Here is a 23203-nt window from a genome sequence, read left to right on the forward strand (position 1 = left end):
ACAAGGTTGGGTGAGGATAACACAAGGTTGGGTGAGGTTGGGTGAGGGTAACACAAGGGTGGAGGCTGGGGTTGGGTGAGGATAACAGCAAGCTAGGGAGCAATGGGTGACATTTGTTCCCAACATACAGACATTTTATTTTGCTGCTTCAAAATGAAAGCTTTTAAATAACAAAATTACGGGGGACTTTTATTGTGAAACAAAACAGGTCTACTATTATATTATCAGATTGTGCGGCTTCAAAACAAAAGCTTTTAAATAACAACATTATTGGGGGACTTTTATTGTGAAGAATTTATAAGAACTGAATTAGGGGGAGCTTTGTTAACGGCAATAACAACAATCCATTGCTGCCTCAGTCTCTTTGCTGTATGTTAGGAATACGAGGGAGGACTCTTTATGGAAGGATCTTTATGGAAGGTATCTGGAAGGAGGTGAAGGCATCAGCAGGAACCAAAAGCTGCGAAAGGGCCTGAGACGGGAGTGCCGGTGAGCAAAGGTTTAGGGGAATCAAAGTCGGGGCTTTAGATGCAAGACAAGAAGAACGGGATGACTCACGGCCTGGTTAGTGGAAATATCAGAGCGGCATGGATTGGCAAAGAGGCGCCACAAGGGGACGGGAGCAAGGGAGATTGGGGAAAAAGAAAATGTTGAGAAGGAGCAGGTGGTGCTTTTCATTGTATTAGGTAAGAGGAAATGAGGTTGGTGTGATGGTTGTTTAAGGCAAGGTTTGGGGTTTATGGGGGTTGGGGGTGTGAAGGTAGTGTAAACTACACTCTAAAAAACAATTTTACTCTCATTATTTTAGGGTTCCTCACTTGGAACTACAGAAAAGTTAAGACGTTTATGAAAATACTGCGATATTGGTTTCAAAGGAGAACCTCAGGGTATAATCTGAGGTCCTCCAAATATTGCAAGATACAGGAAAAGCTAAATGTTTTTTTTACGAGGAGCCGTTTTTAGTTTCTTTTTTAGAGTCTAGGTTGGTGATGATCATCCAGAACTTTAGGAAAAGGAGTTAAGGATTACGGGCTGTTGTCCAGATGAAGGTGGCGATGAAAGGTAGAGAAAGACCTGCTGATTCGATGCCAATGAGGAGCTAGACATGGAAATGGAGAACAGGGTTGACACAGGGAGACAATGACAAGACTACAGAAAAAAGTTCAAGAAAGAAAGAGGAAGGGTTCGAGTGTAGGAAGGATTAGAAAGAGAAGATAGTAGACAAATACAGGAAGTGATGATTTCTGGGAAATCAAGAGAGGAAGATCAGCATTGGCTGGTGTATCGGACGCACAAGGCTGGGCGACAAGGGTCTTTCTGTTAATGGTGGAATGTGTGTGTGTGTGGGTGGGTGGGTGAGGGGTGGTGGAGATGATGAATAGGTAGGAAGGGGTGGGGGGAGGGGCACTTACGTGAAGGCGAAGGCCACCAGAGCACCACTAACCACTATAAAGTCCAGAATGTTCCACAAGTCGCGGAAGTAGGAGCCCTGGTGGAGAAACAGGCCCAGTACCACCATCTGGAAGACAAAGAGCACAGTCAGTACAAGAAGCTGAGACATTCACACACACTAACATACAGAGTCGGGGGCTCCCCCCAACCAGGAACATGTATAGTCGAATCTGAGAGGTCTTGCTAAAGTCTTGCTCGTTGCCAATTGATCCATATTATCATTTATTGGTTTCCATTTTTCCAAACCAAAAAAAAGAGCTGACATTGAATTTAACAATTTGTCTTTTGGACTTATAATAGGACGTGTTACATCCTTTTTTGTCACAAGTTATTCAGTTACATGGAATCCCAAATTAGTTACTGCCAAGGAAGAAACTACTCTTTCCGATCTGGTCTGTGTGGAAAAATCACGATGTAAAAACAGGAAAATAAAGAAAATCTAGCAAACTCAAACCCCAAAATACAAACAATAAATCCACAACAATTAAACCTCTAAAGACAATGACAAAGACACAAATACCTGCATCTAAAAAACATTCAATACAGCTAAACAAAACAAAAAAGCGGCACCATTTAAAAAGCAGCGTATGGACCCCGATCACATGAGACGAGTCGCTAGAAACACGTTGTTTTGCACTTTTTCATCAGCTGTTTTGCCAGACTCGCTTTTCCAAAGGCATGTTTTTTTGTGTGTGATCAGGGCCTAAGTCTGCCGAATTATCTATCTATCTATCTATCTATCTATCTATCTATCTATCTATCTATCTATCTATCTATATATATATATAAAAATATATATATATATATATATAAACGTATGGTGCTATAGAAAGCTGATATCGATACCAAAATAGGCCAAATATGTCCGTCAGCCTCAATACATTAAATAACAACGCACTCGTAGACACACAAAACATCAATATGAAAATACACAGAAAAAAAGGGCAATCATACAATTATGCCAAAACAAAGGCATTATAAACACACACACACACGCACACACACACACACAGTGATACTTTGTTACCTTGATCAACATTTCGAACGTGAAGACGCCTGTGAAAACGTAGTCAAAATAACGCAGCACCTGCAGAGCAACACAACAGCGTGAGGTATAATTATCAGAGGACGAGCAGCAGGGAGATGAAGATGAATCAGTGAGAGAGAAAACACAGCAGGAAAGATTAACAGAGAGAGAGAGAGAGAGAGAGAGAGAGAGAGAGACAAACAATCAGACACCAACCTGCCTAATCCCAATCCTAATCTTGTTTCCATTTTCAAAACAAACAATTTTCGCAATCTACTCGCTAAACCAGTTTCCCTTATTACGTGTGTTTTCTGATCAATACAAAAGAATAATCTATTCGCTCTATTTGCGTCTTTAAATGTTTTGTCTTTACCCTTTTCGTCTCGTTGAAAGTTGAATGCTAAGAAAAGAGAGTAAGTGGACTTTGAGTGGATTAGAATCCTGAGACACTGAGCGGTGTGCTGACTCATAATCAATAGAAAGCACACTGCACTGTATATATATTTACATCTGTTTGCTTCACCTAAAACAGCTGCTTTTCACATATCATCTCCTTTTGAAAATATGTGCTGCACACATAACATTTTATAAATAACCTGTGATGTTTTTATGGGAAAAAAAATCATACCCCCGAACACTACATCACCACTTATGAAATGTGAAGAAAAAAAAAAGTAGTATTATTATCACCCTATTAACCCCGTCACTAACTAAACTAATTCTACTTTGACATATAGACTTGATCCAAAACCAGCCTCTGTGAGGATTTAGCTCATATTCATATCATCTGGAGACTTTTATTTTTGTAATTCTTCTTAAAGGACCCGCGGAGCGGTGCCTCACGTTGTTTCGTGGCGATTCGGGCCAGACGGGGTCCTCGGCGGCGAGGGCGATGCTGCTCATGGCGATGACGGACAGGATGCTGAACTCGAAATACTTCAGAGTCAGGATGTAGTGGCAGCACCTCCGGAACCTGGTGCAGACGAGCAGACGAGACAAAGGGTTTAAAACACAAATAAGTCGCTAAATGGGCTTCCTTGCTATTCCGCGTAAGAAAGGACCGCGGACACTCACGGGTTGGTGGTGGACATGACGAAGCAGGAGCTGAAGGGCGGCATGGGCTTGGGGCCGTCCTCGTCACCTCCCTCGTCCTCCTCCTCCTTCTTCTCCTCGTTCTTCTTCTGGTCCGTGTTGGCGTTCTTGTTCACTGCAGCAAAAATGACGAGAGAGGACGAAAAGAAATATGTGGTTTGGAACATTTGGAAAATTCAAATGTCACAGATGTGGGCAATTGTGCCCCAATGCAAATTTTGTAGTCCTCGCCTGAATGTTCTCTGTTCTAAACCCTCTCTAACTTTGTTCTGCTTCACTTTATCAAAGTCAACCTTTGCAGAGAGAATGTTCACATATTGTGTTATGATTTGGGTTAGAGAATGTTCACATATTGAGCTATGATTTGGGTTAGAGAATGTTCACATATTGTGTTATGATTTGGGTTAGAGAATGTTCACATATTGAGCTATGATTTGGGTTAGAGAATGTTCACATATTGTGTTATGATCTGGGTTAGAGAATGTTCACATATTGAGCTATGATTTGGGTTAGAGAATGTTCAAATATTGAGCTATGATTTGGGTTAGAGAATGTTCACATATTGTGTTATGATTTGGGTTAGAGAATGTTCACATATTGAGCTATGATTTGGGTTAGAGAATGTTCACATATTGAGTTATGATTTGGGTTAGAGAATGTTCACATATTGAGCTATGATTTGGGTTAGAGAATGTTCACATATTGAGTTTTGATTTGGGTTAGAGAATGTTCACATATTGAGCTATGATTTGGGTTAGAGTTGGACCTTACAGCTGCATCATTTCAAAGAAATAATCATCCTGAAAGTGATTTTTTTATAGGCGGACCTGAAACCTTTTCATTTTTTTCTGTAGGTCATCTTCATTTACTCTAAACCAGTAACATAAAGACTGATATTTACACATCTGAACTAAATCTCACACGTGTACCTTTTATTACACCAACATTATTAAAATAGTTCTAGTGGTTGCAGAGATACACCCTTTTTAGTTTGGGTATGACATTTTTGAGAAAAGGGCCTAAAAACAGGTTGGTTTTCTATTGTTTAATTACCTGCTTCTTATAGCCGATGCCGATATAACTTTTAACTTAAAAAGATATTTTGACTATTGAATATCAACGTTTTTCTTTTGCCTTTCACTCAACGTTTACAAAAAGGCTGTTCGATAACACCAAGCTTCATTGCCTACGTGCCTGCGTATCCCCTCGTGTACACGCGCCCGATGCTCACCTTGCAGGATGGCGTTGGTGGAGGGGTACGGGTACACGGGCGGCATGTCTATCTTGGTGTACTCGGGCTTGGCCATGCTGGTCAGGATCAGGCTGTCCATGCTGTGGATCAGGGTGTGGGTGTCGGCGTCCCGGCTGTTCAGCAGGTTGTTGACGTGTTCGGGGTGCTGGTCCGGCGGGAGGAAGCTGTACGGGTGCTCGCGGGCACCGGCCATCTTGCTGTTGTTGCGGAAGTTGTCCAGGTCCTCGTTGTGCTGCTGTACGGGCCGCGCGGTGGAGAGGCTGGGCCCGGTGCTGTGGTGCTCCCTGACGGAGGAATGGATGAGGAGGTGATAAAAGAAACAGCAGATACAGATACCGACACATACAATCACAGTCTGAACCCAACGAAGACTTCCTGTAAAGAAGGAAGTTCATTCTTGAAGAAAAGACGATGCATGCAACGGTAATGAGGAAGACGTTCTGCTTCTGGGGAATGTAGAGCGTCGTAGTTTGAAGCTTAGACGACCTGCCACAAAGTACACCTGCTTTTCACAGGAATGTGAACACGATATCAGACTTATTATGGTTTTATTTAACTGACGTTGGACAACGAGGAGCTAAAAACGATCACATGGCACCAGCGACACGGCACCTTAACTACCGAAGAACCGAAAGTCGCTTCCTAAATTCTCAAAGACAACCTTTTAGAGCTCGTTAAAGGTTGTTATTCGACACCCTCCCTTTGCCCTCACCTCCCGCTAGGCACCTCCGTGACACTTAGCACACATTAACATTACGCACGGATGGAAAAAGCGGCCCCGCTTCGGGGCTTCCTAACGGACGTGTAGGAACACTTTAAAAATAAGCGGGTTTCGCGGAGGGCCAGTTCGACAGTTGGACTTCGGGACGGTCAAATGCCGGGCAAATCGGACCGCCGGAGAGCGCGTGGCGATTTTTCAAAGTGCGGTCGGAAAATTGCAATCTCGCTCCCCGCCACCAGTGGGCGAGGGCCAAAAGACAATTGGGAACAAAAATGACACTCGGGCAATGACAGTTGGGAATATTAATGACACTCGGGGTAGCCCGCCTCAATTGTCAGTTTTGTTCCCAATCGTCACGTGACAAATGGGAACAAAAATGACACTCGGGCAATGACAGTTGGGAATATTAATGACACTCGGGGTCGCCTGCCCTCAATTGTCAGTTTTGTTCCCAATCGTCATGTGACAAATGGGAACAAAAATGACAAATGAGACTGACAAATGGGCACAAAATTGACAATCGATGGCAATGGCCGGCGGGTCGCGCGCAAACATTTTAAAGCGCGGGATCTCCTCCGCCGTTCCTCGTACAGCGTCGAGACGTAGATATCTCGGACCAGCGTTAAATTGTAAAAAATGGATAAAAAAAATGCAATAGACAATTAGAATAAAATTCGGCCCACATTAATTTAGTCTAAATGTCATTTTGTAAGGAATCGATGCTCCTTATAATTCAAAAAATGACAATTCGACTACATTAACATGGGCAAAATAGTTAGTCTAATTGTCACAGTCAGTGACAACTAGACTAACTATTTTGCCCATGTTAATGTAGTCGAATTGTCATTTTGTATGGAATCAGTAATCTTTATAATTCGTGAAAAAAAAATTCAACAGTATTTTAATTCAAATTAATTACTTTAAAACCACTTAGAGATGTGGATTCTTTTCCTAAATTAAGAGGGGCTTCTCAACATAGATAGCATCCAATCTGGGACCGATAGCTGTAGTTGACATCTGGAAAAGTTACACAATGAGACATAGATATCTCGAATCAGCGTTGAATGGCGACCATTTTGGACCCAATACCTCAGGAACCATCTAAAAAACATACACTTGGACTTCACGGAATCAATGATCCTGATGATTCAAAAAATGACAATTCGACTACATTAACATGGGCAAAATAGTTAGTCTAATTGTCAGTGGCCATTGACAATTAGACTAAGTATTCGGCCCATGTTAATGTTGTCGAATTGTCATTTTGTAAGGAATCGATGATCCTTATAATTCAAAAAATGACAATTCGACTACATTAACATGGGCAAAATAGTTAGTCTAATTGTCAGTGGCCATTGACAATTAGACTAAGTATTCGGCTCATGTTAATGTAGTCGAATTGTCATTTTGTAAGGAATCAGTAATCTTCAAAATTCGTAAAAAAGACAATTCAACAGTCTTTTAATTCAAATTAATTACTTTAAAACCACTTAGAGATGTGGATTCTTTTCCTAAATTAAGAGGGGCTTCTCAACATACATTCCCTCAAATTTGGGGCCAAAAGCTGCAAGGCCTCCAAAACAGTCACAACGTGTGACCTTTGACCCCAATTCCTTCTGTTTTTTGACAAGTGTAAAAATTGCAATAATTTCCTAAATATTAATTTTTAAACTCCCATTTTTCTCACAGACACTCAGGACAGTGCCTACAATGAGGTCATTGGGTTTATATTGTTCAGATTGAAGGTCATTTTTTTCTACGCATGTCAGAGCTTAGCTTTCTTTTTGAAGGTGTGGCCACTATCAAATGGGTTCCAACCATGTACTTTATACCACTCTAGCCCTTAGCCACGCTGCGTGGGAGTGGTTTAAAAACCCAAAAAACACCCAAATTCACACTTTCAAAGGTTAAAAACTGCCTTAGAAAAAGGTCCAAACTGCTTGAAACTTGGTGGGAACATTGCTCTGGAAGCCTTAAATGACATACTGAAAGCACAAGTCTGCAGACCCTCTAGAAAGCTAACTTCCGGTAGCAGCATGCTAGCTAGCTAAAACCAGTAGAGCATGTGACAATTAGACTAACTATTTTTCCCATGTTAATGTCGTCGAATTGTCATTTTTGAATTATAAGGATACTTGAGTCCTTACTCAAATTTAGTCTAATTGTCAGTTGAGAAATCTTGAGACCAGTCTTTTAATTCAGAAAAAATACTTTACATGAACTTAGAGATGTGCATTCTTTTCCTAAATTAAAAGGGGCTTGTCAACATAAATCCCCTGAAATTTGGGGCGAAACGCTACAAGGCAAGACCCCCTAATACAGGCCCAAAGTGTGAAATTTGACCCCGATTCCCTTACATTTTGTTAATGTAAAAATTGCAATAATTCCCTAAATATTAGTATTTAAACTCCCATTTTTCTCACAGACACTCAGGACAGTGCCTACAATGAGGCCATGAGGTGAAATCTTCTCTAAAACATTCACAAGAAGGAATTGGCTGGGTGCCAAACTCCCAAATTTATGCCAATTGTCAGTGGCAAAATCTTGAAAAAGTCTTTTTATTCAAATTAATTACTTTAAAACCACTTAGAGATGTGGATTCTTTTCCTAAATTAAGAGGGGCTTCTCAACATAGATAGCATCCAATCTGGGACCGATAGCTGTAGTTGACATCTGGAAAAGTTACACAATGAGACATAGATATCTCGAATCAGCGTTAAATGGCGACCATTTTGGACCCAATACCTCAGGAACCATCTAAAAAACATACACTTGGACTTCACGGAATCAATGATCCTGATGATTCAAAAAATGACAATTCGACTACATTAACATGGGCAAAATAGTTAGTCTAATTGTCAGTGGCCATTGACAATTAGACTAAGTATTCGGCCCATGTTAATGTTGTCGAATTGTCATTTTGTTAGGAATAGATGATCCTTATAATTCAAAAAATGACAATTCGACTACATTAACATGGGCAAAATAGTTAGTCTAATTGTCAGTGGCCATTGACAATTAGACTAAGTATTTGGCCCATGTTAATGTTGTCGAATTGTCATTTTGTAAGGAATCGATGATCCTTATAATTCAAAAAATGACAATTCAACAGTCTTTTAATTCAAATTAATTACTTTAAAACCACTTAGAGATGTGGATTCTTTTCCTAAATTAAGAGGGGCTTCTCAACATAGATAGCATCCAATCTGGGACCGATAGCTGTAGTTGACATCTGGAAAAGTTACACAATGAGACATAGATATCTCGAATCAGCGTTAAATGGCGACCATTTTGGACCCAATACCTCAGGAACCATCTAAAAAACATACACTTGGACTTCACGGAATCAATGATCCTGATGATTCAAAAAATGACAATTCGACTACATTAACATGGGCAAAATAGTTAGTCTAATTGTCAGTGGCCATTGACAATTAGACTAAGTATTTGGCCCATGTTAATGTTGTCGAATTGTCATTTTGTAAGGAATCGATGATCCTTATAATTCAAAAAATGACAATTCGACTACATTAACATGGGCAAAATAGTTAGTCTAATTGTCAGTGGCCATTGACAATTAGACTAAGTATTCGGCTCATGTTAATGTAGTCGAATTGTCATTTTGTAAGGAATCAGTAATCTTCATAATTCAAATTAATTACTTTAAAACCACTTAGAGATGTGGATTCTTTTCCTAAATTAAGAGGGGCTTCTCAACATAGATAGCATTCAATCTGGGACCGATAGCTGTAGTTGACATCTGGAAAAGTTACACAATGAGACATAGATATCTCGAATCAGCGTTAAATGGCGACCATTTTGGACCCAATACCTCAGGAACCATCTAAAAAACATACACTTGGACTTCACGGAATCAATGATCCTGATGATTCAAAAAATGACAATTCGACTACATTAACATGGGCAAAATAGTTAGTCTAATTGTCAGTGGCCATTGACAATTAGACTAAGTATTCGGCCCATGTTAATGTTGTCGAATTGTCATTTTGTAAGGAATCGATGATCCTTATAATTCAAAAAATGACAATTCGACTACATTAACATGGGCAAAATAGTTAGTCTAATTGTCAGTGGCCATTGACAATTAGACTAAGTATTCGGCTCATGTTAATGTAGTCGAATTGTCATTTTGTAAGGAATCAGTAATCTTCATAATTCAAATTAATTACTTTAAAACCACTTAGAGATGTGGATTCTTTTCCTAAATTAAGAGGGGCTTCTCAACATAGATAGCATCCAATCTGGGACCGATAGCTGTAGTTGACATCTGGAAAAGTTACACAATGAGACATAGATATCTCGAATCAGCGTTAAATGGCGACCAGTCTGGGCCTTGGATCACCAGGGGTCTGGGGGTCTTAGATAACCAGGGCTCTGGGACTTAGATAACCAGGGCTCTGGGCACTCTGTCTGATTTTCGACTTTTTCCCGATTTCAGAGCCCTGGTTATCTAAATCTCAGAGCCCTGGTTATCTAAATCTCAGAGCCCTGGTTATCTAAAAGGCTGGACTCTGTCTGATTTTCGACTTTTTTCGAGATACAGGCAGAGTCCAGCCTTTTAGATAACCAGGGCTCTGAGATTTAGATAACCAGGGCTCTGAGATTTAGATAACCAGGGCTCTGAAATCGGGAAAAAGTCGAAAATCAGACAGAGTCCAGCGATTTAGATAACCAGGGCTCTGGCACTTAGATAACCAGGGCTCTGGGCACTCTGTCTGATTTTCGACTTTTTCCCGATTTCAGAGCCCTGGTTATCTAAATCTCAGAGCCCTGGTTATCTAAATCTCAGAGCCCTGGTTATCTAAAAGGCTGGACTCTGTCTGATTTTCGACTTTTTTCGAGATACAGGCAGAGTCCAGCCTTTTAGATAACCAGGGCTCTGAGATTTAGATAACCAGGGCTCTGAGATTTAGATAACCAGGGCTCTGAAATCGGGAAAAAGTCGAAAATCAGACAGAGTCCAGCGATTTAGATAACCAGGGCTCTGGCACTTAGATAACCAGGGCTCTGGGCACTCTGTCGGATTTTCGACTTTTTCCCGATTTCAGAGCCCTGGTTATCTAAATCTCAGAGCCCTGGTTATCTAAATCTCAGAGCCCTGGTTATCTAAAAGGCTGGACTCTGTCTGATTTTCGACTTTTTTCGAGATACAGGCAGAGTCCAGCCTTTTAGATAACCAGGGCTCTGAGATTTAGATAACCAGGGCTCTGAGATTTAGATAACCAGGGCTCTGAAATCGGGAAAAAGTCGAAAATCAGACAGAGTCCAGCGATTTAGATAACCAGGGCTCTGGCACTTAGATAACCAGGGCTCTGGCACTTAGATAACCAGGGCTCTGGGCACTCTGTCTGATTTTCGACTTTTTCCCGATTTCAGAGCCCTGGTTATCTAAATCTCAGAGCCCTGGTTATCTAAATCTCAGAGCCCTGGTTATCTAAAAGGCTGGACTCTGTCTGATTTTCGACTTTTTTCGAGATACAGGCAGAGTCCAGCCTTTTAGATAACCAGGGCTCTGAGATTTAGATAACCAGGGCTCTGAGATTTAGATAACCAGGGCTCTGAAATCGGGAAAAAGTCGAAAATCAGACAGAGTCCAGCGATTTAGATAACCAGGGCTCTGGCACTTAGATAACCAGGGCTCTGGCACTTAGATAACCAGGGCTCTGGGCACTCTGTCTGATTTTCGACTTTTTCCCGATTTCAGAGCCCTGGTTATCTAAATCTCAGAGCCCTGGTTATCTAAATCTCAGAGCCCTGGTTATCTAAAAGGCTGGACTCTGTCTGATTTTCGACTTTTTTCGAGATACAGGCAGAGTCCAGCCTTTTAGATAACCAGGGCTCTGAGATTTAGATAACCAGGGCTCTGAGATTTAGATAACCAGGGCTCTGAAATCGGGAAAAAGTCGAAAATCAGACAGAGTCCAGCGATTTAGATAACCAGGGCTCTGGCACTTAGATAACCAGGGCTCTGGGCACTCTGTCTGATTTTCGACTTTTTTCGAGATACAGGCAGAGTCCAGCCTTTTAGATAACCAGGGCTCTGAGATTTAGATAACCAGGGCTCTGAGATTTAGATAACCAGGGCTCTGAAATCGGGAAAAAGTCGAAAATCAGACAGAGTCCAGCGATTTAGATAACCAGGGCTCTGGCACTTAGATAACCAGGGCTCTGGGCACTCTGTCGGATTTTCGACTTTTTCCCGATTTCAGAGCCCTGGTTATCTAAATCTCAGAGCCCTGGTTATCTAAATCTCAGAGCCCTGGTTATCTAAAAGGCTGGACTCTGTCTGATTTTCGACTTTTTTCGAGATACAGGCAGAGTCCAGCCTTTTAGATAACCAGGGCTCTGAGATTTAGATAACCAGGGCTCTGAGATTTAGACAACCAGGGCTCTGAAATCGGGAAAAAGTCGAAAATCAGACAGAGTCCAGCGATTTAGATAACCAGGGCTCTGAGATTTAGATAACCAGGGCTCTGAGATTTAGATAACCAGGGCTCTGAAATCGGGAAAAAGTCGAAAATCAGACAGAGTCCAGCGATTTAGATAACCAGGGCTCTGGCACTTAGATAACCAGGGCTCTGGGCACTCTGTCTGATTTTCGACTTTTTTCGAGATACAGGCAGAGTCCAGCCTTTTAGATAACCAGGGCTCTGAGATTTAGAGATTTAATTCAAATTAATTACTTTAAAACCACTTAGAGATGTGGATTCTTTTCCTAAATTAAGAGGGGCTTCTCAACATAGATAGCATCCAATCTGGGACCGATAGCTGTAGTTGACATCTGGAAAAGTTACACAATGAGACATAGATATCTCGAATCAGCGTTAAATGGCGACCATTTTGGACCCAATACCTCAGGAACCATCTAAAAAACATACACTTGGACTTTGCCACGTGTGGCCGAATTTTCACGGAATCGATGATCCTTATAATTCAAAAAATGACAATTCGACTACATTAACATGGGCAAAATAGTTAGTCTAATTGTCAGTGGCCATTGACAATTAGACTAAGTATTTGGCCCATGTTAATGTTGTCGAATTGTCATTTTGTAAGGAATCGATGATCCTTATAATTCAAAAAATGACAATTCGACTACATTAACATGGGCAAAATAGTTAGTCTAATTGTCAGTGGCCATTGACAATTAGACTAAGTATTTGGCCCATGTTAATGTGGTCGAATTGTCATTTTGTAAGGAATCAGTAATCTTCATAATTCGTAAAAAAGACAATTCAACAGTCTTTTAATTCAAATTAATTACTTTAAAACCACTTAGAGATGTGGATTCTTTTCCTAAATTAAGAGGGGCTTCTCAACATACATTCCCTCAAATTTGGGGCCAAAAGCTGCAAGGCCTCCAAAACAGTCACAACGTGTGACCTTTGACCCCAATTCCTTCTGTTTTTTGACAAGTGTAAAAATTGCAATAATTTCCTAAATATTAATTTTTAAACTCCCATTTTTCTCACAGACACTCAGGACAGTGCCTACAATGAGGTCATTGGGTTTATATTGTTCAGATTGAAGGTCATTTTTTTCTACGCATGTCAGAGCTTAGCTTTCTTTTTGAAGGTGTGGCCACTATCAAATGGGTTCCAACCATGTACTTTATACCACTCTAGCCCTTAGCCACGCTGCGTGGGAGTGGTTTAAAAACCCAAAAAACACCCAAATTCACACTTTCAAAGGTTAAAAACTCCCTTAGAAAAAGGTCCAAACTGCTTGAAACTTGGTGGGAACATTGCTCTGGAAGCCTTAAATGACATACTAAAAGCACAAGTCTGCAGACCCTCTAGAAAGCTTACTTCCGGTAGCAGCATGCTAGCTAGCTAAAACCAGTAGAGCATGTGACAATTAGACTAACTATTTTTCCCATGTTAATGTCGTCGAATTGTCATTTTTGAATTATAAGGATACTTGAGTCCTTACTCAAATTTAGTCTAATTGTCAGTTGAGAAATCTTGAGACCAGTCTTTTAATTCAGAAAAATTACTTTACATGAACTTAGAGATGTGCATTCTTTTCCTAAATTAAGAGGGGCTTCTCAACATGCATCCCCTGAAATTTGGGGCGAAACGCTACAAGGCAAGACCCCCTAATACAGGCCCAAAGTGTGACATTTGACCCCAATTCCCTTACATTTTGTTAATGTAAAAATTGCAATAATTCCCTAAATATTAGTATTTAAACTCCCATTTTTCTCACAGACACTCAGGACAGTGCCTACAATGAGGCCATGAGGTGAAATCTCCTCTAAAACATTCACAAGAAGGAATTGGCCGGGTGCCAAACTCCCAAATTTATGCCAATTGTCAGTGGCAAAATCTTGAAAAAGTCTTTTAATTCAAATTAATTACTTTAAAACCACTTAGAGATGTGCATTCTTTTCCTATTCAAAGAGGTGCTTCTCAACATACAGAATCTCAAATCTGGGGCCAAAAGCTGCAAGTTAAGGGCCCGAAGCCGACCCTAACGACGTTGCCCTTTGATCTTTTTTGACAAGTGCAAAAATGGCCATAATCCACTAAATATTAATATCTAAGCTCCCATTTTTCTCACAGACACTCAGGAGAGGGCCTACAATGAGATCATGGGGTGAAATCCCCTTAAAAACAAGCAAAAGTCTTAATTGGCAGCATAAAATTCAGGATTTGGAGAGGGTCTTGGACTTAGCGAACCTGAGACCACCTGAAGAGTCTGGGCCGATCGGGGCTTTTTTTGTTCTGAACGTGCTAGAGCTTAGCTTTCTTTTTGAGGTTGTAGCCACTCCCAAATGGAGTCCAACCATGCCGGATGTGGCTCCGCAACCCTTAGCAACGCTGCCTGGGAGTGGCTTAAAGAACCCCGAAAAACACCAATTTCACTCCTTCAAAGGTTCATATCTCCTCAGAGAAAGATTGAAAGTGCTTGAAACTCGATGGGTCCATTGTCCTGGAAGCCCTGAATAGGATTCTAAAAGCACAAGTCTCTAGACCCTCTAGAAAGCTAACTTCCGGTAGCAACATGCTAGCTACTTAAAATCAAGTGGCCCTAGTAGAGCATCCTCTGATGTCCACCATACTCCAGTTTTGTGCAAAAAAGTGATTTTAAAGTGTTTCAAGTGCACCCAGCAAAATGTCACTCGAGTCGAGAAAGGCCTCTGAAAGGCCTTTTTTGAAAAATGCATTTTTGGAAATGACCTAATTGTCTGGAAATGACCCATTTGTCACAGACAGGGACAATTAGACTAACTATTTTGCCCATGTTAATGCAGTCGAATTGTCATTTTTTGAATTATAGGGATACTTGAGTCCAAATTTAGTCCAATCGTCAGTTGAGAAATCTTGAGACCAGTCTTTTAATTCAGAAAAATTACTTTACATGAACTTAGAGATGTGCATTCTTTTCCTAAATTAAGAGGGGCTTCTCAACATGCATCCCCTGAAATTTGGGGCGAAACGCTACAAGGCAAGACCCCCTAATACAGGCCCAAAGTGTGACATTTGACCCCGATTCCCTTACATTTTGTTAATGTAAAAATTGCAATAATTCCCTAAATATTAATATTTAAACTCCCATTTTTCTCACAGACACTCAGGACAGTGCCTACAATGAGGCCATGAGGTGAAATCTCCTCTAAAACATTCACAAGAAGGAATTGGCTGGGTGCCAAACTCCCAAATTTATGCTAATTGTCAGTGGCAAAATCTTGAAAAAGTCTTTTTATTCAAATTAATTACTTTAAAACCACTTAGAGATGTGCATTCTTTTCCTATTCAAAGAGGGACTTCTCAACATCCAGAATCTCAAATCTGGGGCCAAAAGCTGCAAGTTAAGGGCCCGAACCCGACCCTAACGACGTTGCCCTTTGATCTTTTTTGACAAGTGCAAAAATGGCCATAATCCACTAAATATTAATATCTAAGCTCCCATTTTTCTCACAGACACTCAGGAGAGGGCCTACAATGAGATCATGGGGTGAAATCCCCTTAAAAACAAGCAAAAGTCTTAATTGGCAGCATAAAATTCAGGATTTGGAGAGGGTCTTGGACTTAGCGAACCTGAGACCACCTGAAGAGTCTGGGCCGATCGGGGCTTTTTTTGTTCTGAACGTGCTAGAGCTTAGCTTTCTTTTTGAGGTTGTAGCCACTCCCAAATGGAGTCCAACCATGCCGGATGTGGCTCCGTAACCCGTAGCAACGCTGCGTGGGAGTGGCTTAAAGAACCCCGAAAAACACCAATTTCACTCCTTCAAAGGTTCATATCTCCTCAGAGAAAGATTGAAAGTGCTTGAAACTGGATGGGTCCATTGTCCTGGAAGCCCTGAATAGGATTCTAAAAGCACAAGTCTCTAGACCCTCTAGAAAGCTAACTTCCGGTAGCAACATGCTAGCTACTTAAAATCAAGTGGCCCTAGTAGAGCATCCTCTGATGTCCACCATACTCCAGTTTTGTGCAAAAAAGTGATTTTAAAGTGTTTCAAGTGCACCCAGCAAAATGTCACTCGAGTCGAGAAAGGCCTCTGAAAGGCCTTTTTTGAAAAATGCATTTTTGGAAATGACCCATTTGTCTGGAAATGACCCATTTGTCACAGACAGGGACAATTAGACTAACTATTTTGCCCATGTTAATGCAGTCGAATTGTCATTTTTTGAATTATAGGGATACTTGAGTCCAAATTTAGTCCAATCGTCAGTTGAGAAATCTTGAGACCAGTCTTTTAATTCAGAAAAATTACTTTACATGAACTTAGAGATGTGCATTCTTTTCCTAAATTAAGAGGGGCTTCTCAACATGCATCCCCTGAAATTTGGGGCGAAACGCTACAAGGCAAGACCCCCTAATACAGGCCCAAAGTGTGACATTTGACCCCGATTCCCTTACATTTTGTTAATGTAAAAATTGCAATAACTCCCTAAATATTAGTATTTAAACTCCCATTTTTCTCACAGACACTCAGGACAGTGCCTACAATGAGGCCATGAGGTGAAATCTCCTCTAAAACATTCACAAGAAGGAATTGGCCGGGTGCCAAGCTCCCAAATTTATGCCAATTGTCAGTGGCAAAATCTTGAAAAAGTCTTTTAATTCAAATTAATTACTTTAAAACCACTTAGAGATGTGCATTCTTTTCCTATTCAAAGAGGGGCTTCTCAACATACAGAATCTCAAATCTGGGGCCAAAAGCTGCAAGTAAAGGGCCCGAACCCGACCCTAACGACGTTGCCCTTTGATCTTTTTTGACAAGTGCAAAAATGGCCATAATCCACTAAATATTAATATCTAAGCTCCCATTTTTCTCACAGACACTCAGGAGAGGGCCTACAATGAGATCATGGGGTGAAATCCCCTTAAAAACAAGCAAAAGTCTTAATTGGCAGCATAAAATTCAGGATTTGGAGAGGGTCTTGGACTTAGCGAACCTGAGACCACCTGAAGAGTCTGGGCCGATCGGGGCTTTTTTTGTTCTGAACGTGCTAGAGCTTAGCTTTCTTTTTGAGGTTGTAGCCACTCCCAAATGGAGTCCAACCATGCCGGATGTGGCTCCGTAACCCTTAGCAACGCTGCGTGGGAGTGGCTTAAAGAACCCCGAAAAACACCAATTTCACTCTTTCAAAGGTTCATATCTCCTCAGGGAAAGATTGAAAGTGCTTGAAACTGGATGAGTCCATTGTCCTGGAAGCCCTGAATAGGATTCTAAAAGCACAAGTCTCTAGACCCTCTAGAAAGCTAACTTCCGGTAGCAACATGCTAGCTACTTGAAACCAACTGGCCCTAGTAGAGCGTCCTCTGTTGTCCACCGTACTCTACTTTTTTGCAAAAAAGTGATTTTTGTGACCCTCTAGAAAGCTAACTTCCGGTAGCAGCATGCTAGCTAGCTAAAACCATTAGCGCATGTGACAATTAGACTAACTTTTTTGCCCATGTTAATGTAGTCGAATTGTCATTTTTGAATTACAAGGATTCTCGATTCCTTACTCAAAATGTGCCCAATCGTCAGAAATGCTCCCATCGACAGTCAATTTTAAGAATGGTCATAATACATCACAGATTAGTTCTAAAGACTCCAGATTTTGCACAGACACTCTGCAAGGGGCCTACAATGAGGTCGTGGGGTTGATATTGCTCAGTTTGAAGGTCATTTTTTTCTAAACATGTCAGAGCTTAGCTTTCTTTTTCACGTTGTAGCCACTCCCAAATGGGGCCCAACCATGTCATTTATACCACGCTAGCCCTTAGCATCGCTGCGTAGGAGTGGTTTAAAAACCCCAAAAACGCCCAAATTCACACATTCAAAGGTCAAAAGCTCCCTTAGAAAAAGTTCCAAAGTGCTTGAAACTTGGTGCAACCATTGTCCTGGATGCCCTAAATGACATACTGAAAGCACAAGTCTGTAGACCCTCTAGAAAGCTAACTTCCGGTAGCAGCATGCTAGCTAGCTAAAACCAACAGATCCTTGAAGAGAGTCCTCTGTTGTCCACCGTAGCTGATTTAAAATATTAGTTTGGAATAATAGCAAATTTCCAACCTTTTCAAGCTTTTCAAGGTCATTCAAGGTCATTCAAGGACTTTCAGATGATTTGAGGAATCTTTGTTCCATTTGTCACAAATGGCCCTAAACGTCACAATGCACTCCCACATTTGCATGAAACAAAAATAATTTAGTCACATTGTCAGTATCGTTCCTATCTGTCACAGAATCAATTATTTGTAAGTTGTCGCCCTCCGCAGGATTTTGTAGTTCAACACACCTTCACTCCCCAATCGTCATTTATTTGCCCATCTGCCAGTTTTGTTCCCATTTGACACCATGTTAATTTGTTCCATTTGTCACCGTGCCCCATTTGTCAAAAAACAAAGACACCGTGGAACATTTTTGACAATTAGAGCAAGGCCCAATGCAAAATGACTGACAATTAGCACACATTTTGGGCATTTCCCTTACCTTCTGGGGCGATGCCCTCTGCTCCTCTCCTGGTTGCCGTGGCGATGCCGTCTCGCCTTCCGCCCCTCGCCTCCTCCCTCTTCCTCGCCTTTCTCGCCCTCCGCCTCCGTCCCTTTGGATCGGTGCCGCTTGCCCTCCTCCCCCTCCCCGCGGTGCTGCCGGGACCTCCGGTGCTCGCCGTGGACCCCCTCCACCGCCCCGGCGCTGTGGGGGGAAGCGCTGCGGGCCTCCCGGTTGCTCCGGTGCCGGTGGCCCCGGTGGCTCCGGTGGCCGTGGCGCTCCTCCCCCTGCTGGCCCTCCGTGTTGCCCAGGGACGTGCAGCTGAAGCCCCGCTCCATGTGGGTCTCCGCGGGTTGGACCGTCTCCACGCCGCCGCCTCCGTCCGGCCCGTTGGCTTTCCGATGGCGGTGCCGGGAGTGGGAGTGGGAGTGGTGGGCGGCTCGGCGGCGGTGGTGGTCGACGTCCTGGCGCCGGTACTCCTGGTCCAGGGGCAGCTCGCCGGGTGGCGTCTTGTTGGTGTTGTTGTTGCGGTTGTCCTGCGGGTTGACCACCAGCGGCCGGTCCAGGTGGGTCTTCATATCGCCACGTGGTTTCCGTGGGTAGGACACCTGGGTCGGAGTAAAAAGGGTATTAGTGGGATGAGTGGATGCGGTTAAACTTAAAGATACATCTTAATTAAAGGGTCACCAACCAAAATCACAAAAAAGACACATTTGTCTAACCACCCCACGTGTAATCTCGCCATGCACAACGGTTCTGGTTTCATTTTGAGATATTTGCCTCTTTGGCTTCTGCTCCCACTCAAATATGATCAAATCAAAAAGGAAATTAAATATGTGGTGCTTTAAGTGTTTAAAAATGAAATGGCAGCACTTTATAATAAGTACACACTATTTAGCATTATTAAAGCATGAATAAACACTGAATTCATCATTTATAAAGCATTATTCCAACATGGAAACTCAAGCTTATTACTCAAGAATGAAACATTTATAACTGTGTTTATGAATTGCATACTAATGAGTTACTAATGAGTGTTCATGTTGGAATAATGCTTCATAAATGATGCATTCAGTGTGTATTCATGCTTTACTAATGCTAAATAGTGTGTACTTATTATAAAGTGCTAACAAAATGTTCCTTTACTAGTTAATTTCTTCACATTTTCACAGTAACTACTTTTTTTCCCTTTTTCAAAAACAACTTTTCAAATATTTATTTTGATTGCACATTTCAAAGTTGTCAATACTACACAAGGCTAATAAAAAAATAAATAGTGCTGCTAATTTTGCATCTACAACAATAAAGGAGATAATTCTCATTTGGTCGTTGACGTTCATGCATGTTTGTGTCCGTGTGGCTGGCTTGTAGCTCATCAAAAATAAATGGCAATGGCATTGACGTGGGTTTCAGTCGCAGTTCGCTTCAAGGCTGGCAAAAGGGATCAACTTTGACCTTCGTTCAGGCAGTTTGAACCTCAGTTTACCCAGAATAATCCTTTCTTTTCTGAAAGTGCCTTAAACATCGCCCCGCTCCAGTTTTGAGTCCGCTGCCTTCTTCTCTGGCGGCACACAGCTCTCTGGATTTCTCTGCATGCCCCACTTTAATAATGCATCGCTCCCGAGCACGCAGCTTCAAGCCGTCCCATATAGCGGCGGCTAGCGCAATAACAACGCTCCATCGCAGGCTTAAAGGGACATTTCACCCTGGATTCAGAACCTCTGTGAAGTGCAGCGTGACCCAGAATACAGAGTGGATAAATAAAAAGCAGGTCAGGCTCTCGTGGCGTTGGTGTTTCTGCTGAAGATCTCTCCACGTGACATGCAGACAAATGTAAAGTTATTAACGAGCAACTCAATCAAACATAAGCAAACTTTCAAGTCTGTTTTCATCTTTGTACGACTTCGTGGGTGCGATCGTGATGTCACGGCGCACCGACACACCCTGGAGTCCACTTCTGCAGCGCTGCAGCAGTGAGAAGTAGGGCGGCAGCCAAAAAACAGATTTTCAGCAGAACGGCGACCGCGAGGATGCGGTATGACACTCTACGTTTCTCTACGTTTCTCTACGTTTCTAAAATATTCATTGTTTCGCGATAATACATAGCAGAACTATGGTTTGACATCTAGCTGAAAGAGGAGACTGCAACATTTTACCTTCATCAGGCAAGAGTTAGGGGCATCGGCGTGTCATATGACGCTGTGCCAAGAAAGTCTTGTAACACGAAATACTTCACAGGTGATTTATTGACTCATATGTCCGTCGATATTTGGTGACATTTATTTATTTACATGTATCTACCATTTTATTCCTAAATTGCATTGCTTTTGTGAACCTAAGACCTTTGGTAAACCAATTCCAAGCATCAAAACCGTGCGACCACCTGAGTAAAGTTATGTTTTCACAAGAGATATGAAGAATTTCTAAAAATCGAGATTCCATTTTTCAGCTTTAGAGTCATATCTTCTCTTTACACTTTTGCCTTATGACAATGGTGCCTCATTATATAGAGAGCTGAGATTGTTCTACAATTTATGATGTAAAACATGGGTATGTATCTTATATGCAAGTGCCTTAAAAGGTGAATTTTAGAAATGATGTCAAATCGAGAAAATCAAGTGAAAATGACCTCAGGGTTGCAAGAGTTAAAGCGCTCTTTGAAAACAGTTTTTCATTTTTAGCAATGAGGCAAAAAACTGTTTTAAATACACAAACTCTCCATCAACTGGTTTGAAAGCTGAGCAGTCGGCTGCGATGAACAGAGTAGATGAAGAAGAAGAAGTTGTGGACCAGAAACCAAATAAGTTGGGCAATCTACGAGAGAAATATGGTCTTCGGCAATCTGTTTTAATTAGACGTTGGATATTGGAACCACTGATCGTCAAAATTCAATCAGCAAGAACGTTTCCAAAATCCCATTTTAGCGGAACAACCTTTGTGCAATTGAGGACATTTTTTATTTTACATAATTTTACCGTTTTCCATACAGCTTTAATTAAAATGCAATACTTAATAATGCGAACGGAAACAAGGCTAATGTCACTGTGAATACCATTAGTGATGATGAACCCAAAATATTACTGAAAAGGATGTTTATGGAAACATTATACTGATCCCAGACCATCTGACTATATTCACAGTGGAATAAGGATGAACTTCATCTCAGGATTTTTGGAAAACCAGACCTGACTCATTGACTTACACTTACAGGTGCATCTTGTCCTTAACACGTTGGAACCTGGTTGTGACATACACACATGTGTGTGTATTGTGTACATGTGTATAGAGTGTGTGCATCCTCACCTCCTCTCCTTCGCCTCCCACCTTCCATTCCTCTTGCTCCAGCTCGTTGTAGAGCGCCTCGCGGCTCGTCATGAGGTTCTGCCGGCGGATCTCGCTGGTCCTCTGCTCCCACACGGACTTGCTGCCCTTGATGTTGTTCTTCTGCTGCTCTTTGCTGTCGGGGGATTGTCGGCGAAGAGAACAAGAAGTTGGACTTTGACTTTCGTGTCTCAGAAACCGAATCGTTCAGCAAACGTAAGCAGAATCGGCTTTGGGTGGATTCTTGTTTTTGTCAATGGAGTCCGGCGTCTTTGAGCACAGCGTCTTAAGTGCACGTTATGTACGGTAATGAAGTAGAACAATTTTCCAAATGAAAATGTTTTATTGTGTTGACAAGTTTACAATCTGTTTCTATTGTTTTGAGAAATGCAAAATCAATATTCCTACTAGAAACTGTAACGTACTGAATTATCTTTAAAAAAAAAATGAAAAAAGGCAAAACCGCCACTCTGCCCAGCTGACAAATGGCCCCAGTGGCCAATAGCAGTACTGCATCACCAATATAAACCATCAATAAGAGATGTCTGTCCCCTAAAGGTCACCAGTAAACCCAGTTTTAGTCAATTCTGCCATAAAAAGACTTTCTTATGACTTTTCATAACAAGTATAAGTAAGACGGGAGGAAATTCGTCGTCTCCAAATCTTTCAGAAGAGTTAAAAAAAAAGAACGTGAGAAATGTTGCCAGATTTTTCACAACCAACTGGTTTCGAGCTAATGAGTTAATGAGCTAATGAGCTAATTGGATAATTTAGATTTCATAACGTGTAATCTACAGTTATGACTTGTAGCTTGTAGCTCGTAGCTCACGACCACCAGCCTCTCATCTCGCCATCAGAGGCTGAAGAGTCCGGCGACTTCTAAAGGAGCAGCTGGTTTCTTCTCTTCTTCTACTTGTGAGCATCGTTTTCGGTGCATTCTTTTGTCATCGCCTTCTGCTGCCAGGAGCAGATTTTTGTCCGCCTCTCGCTCTCCTTCGCTTCACAAAGCCTCTCGAATCCGTTCCTTTCACTCTCAGAACAATCGCTACATCATGTTTTCAGGAGGACGAGGACGCGGGGAGAGTGTGACGGGTGGGTGTTTGTGTGTGTGTGTGTGTGTGTGTGTGTGTGTGTGTGTGTGTGTGCACATGAATGCCTGCCAATCACGAGGGTGTGCGAAGAAACAATGCTTTCACAAAGTGAGGCGAAGAGACTTTTGTCCAGAAGTGTGTGTGTGTGTGTGTGTGTGTGTGTGTGTGTGTGTGTGTGTGTGAGAGAGAGAAACAATGCTGTGTGTGCAGATGCATGTGTACTTTTGAGTAATTACTGTGATATTGTGTACATGCATTGGTTTGTATATGCGTGTGTGTATGTGTGTCTGTGCGTGTG

At 41.8% G+C, this 23203-nt stretch overlaps 1 protein-coding gene across 1 annotated transcript in view; it reads right to left on the minus strand.

The window, feature by feature from the left end:
- The window catches only part of cacna1ab (calcium channel, voltage-dependent, P/Q type, alpha 1A subunit, b), a gene marked incomplete at both ends in the record, with an annotated part of 167044 nt that overhangs the window by 56055 nt on the left and 87786 nt on the right, over positions 1-23203 (minus strand). Inside the window, 7 exons of the mRNA XM_079220283.1 lie at positions 1413-1519; positions 2480-2539; positions 3323-3452; positions 3554-3686; positions 4803-5107; positions 18494-19101; positions 21797-21950. Coding sequence (XP_079076409.1) covers positions 1413-1519; positions 2480-2539; positions 3323-3452; positions 3554-3686; positions 4803-5107; positions 18494-19101; positions 21797-21950 — 1497 coding nt within the window. The remainder of the gene's footprint in view (positions 1-1412; positions 1520-2479; positions 2540-3322; positions 3453-3553; positions 3687-4802; positions 5108-18493; positions 19102-21796; positions 21951-23203) is intronic.

The sequence above is a fragment of the Taurulus bubalis genome, assembly GCF_910589615.1.
Source record: "Taurulus bubalis genome assembly, chromosome: 6".
NCBI classification, from domain to species: domain Eukaryota; kingdom Metazoa; phylum Chordata; class Actinopteri; order Perciformes; family Cottidae; genus Taurulus; species Taurulus bubalis.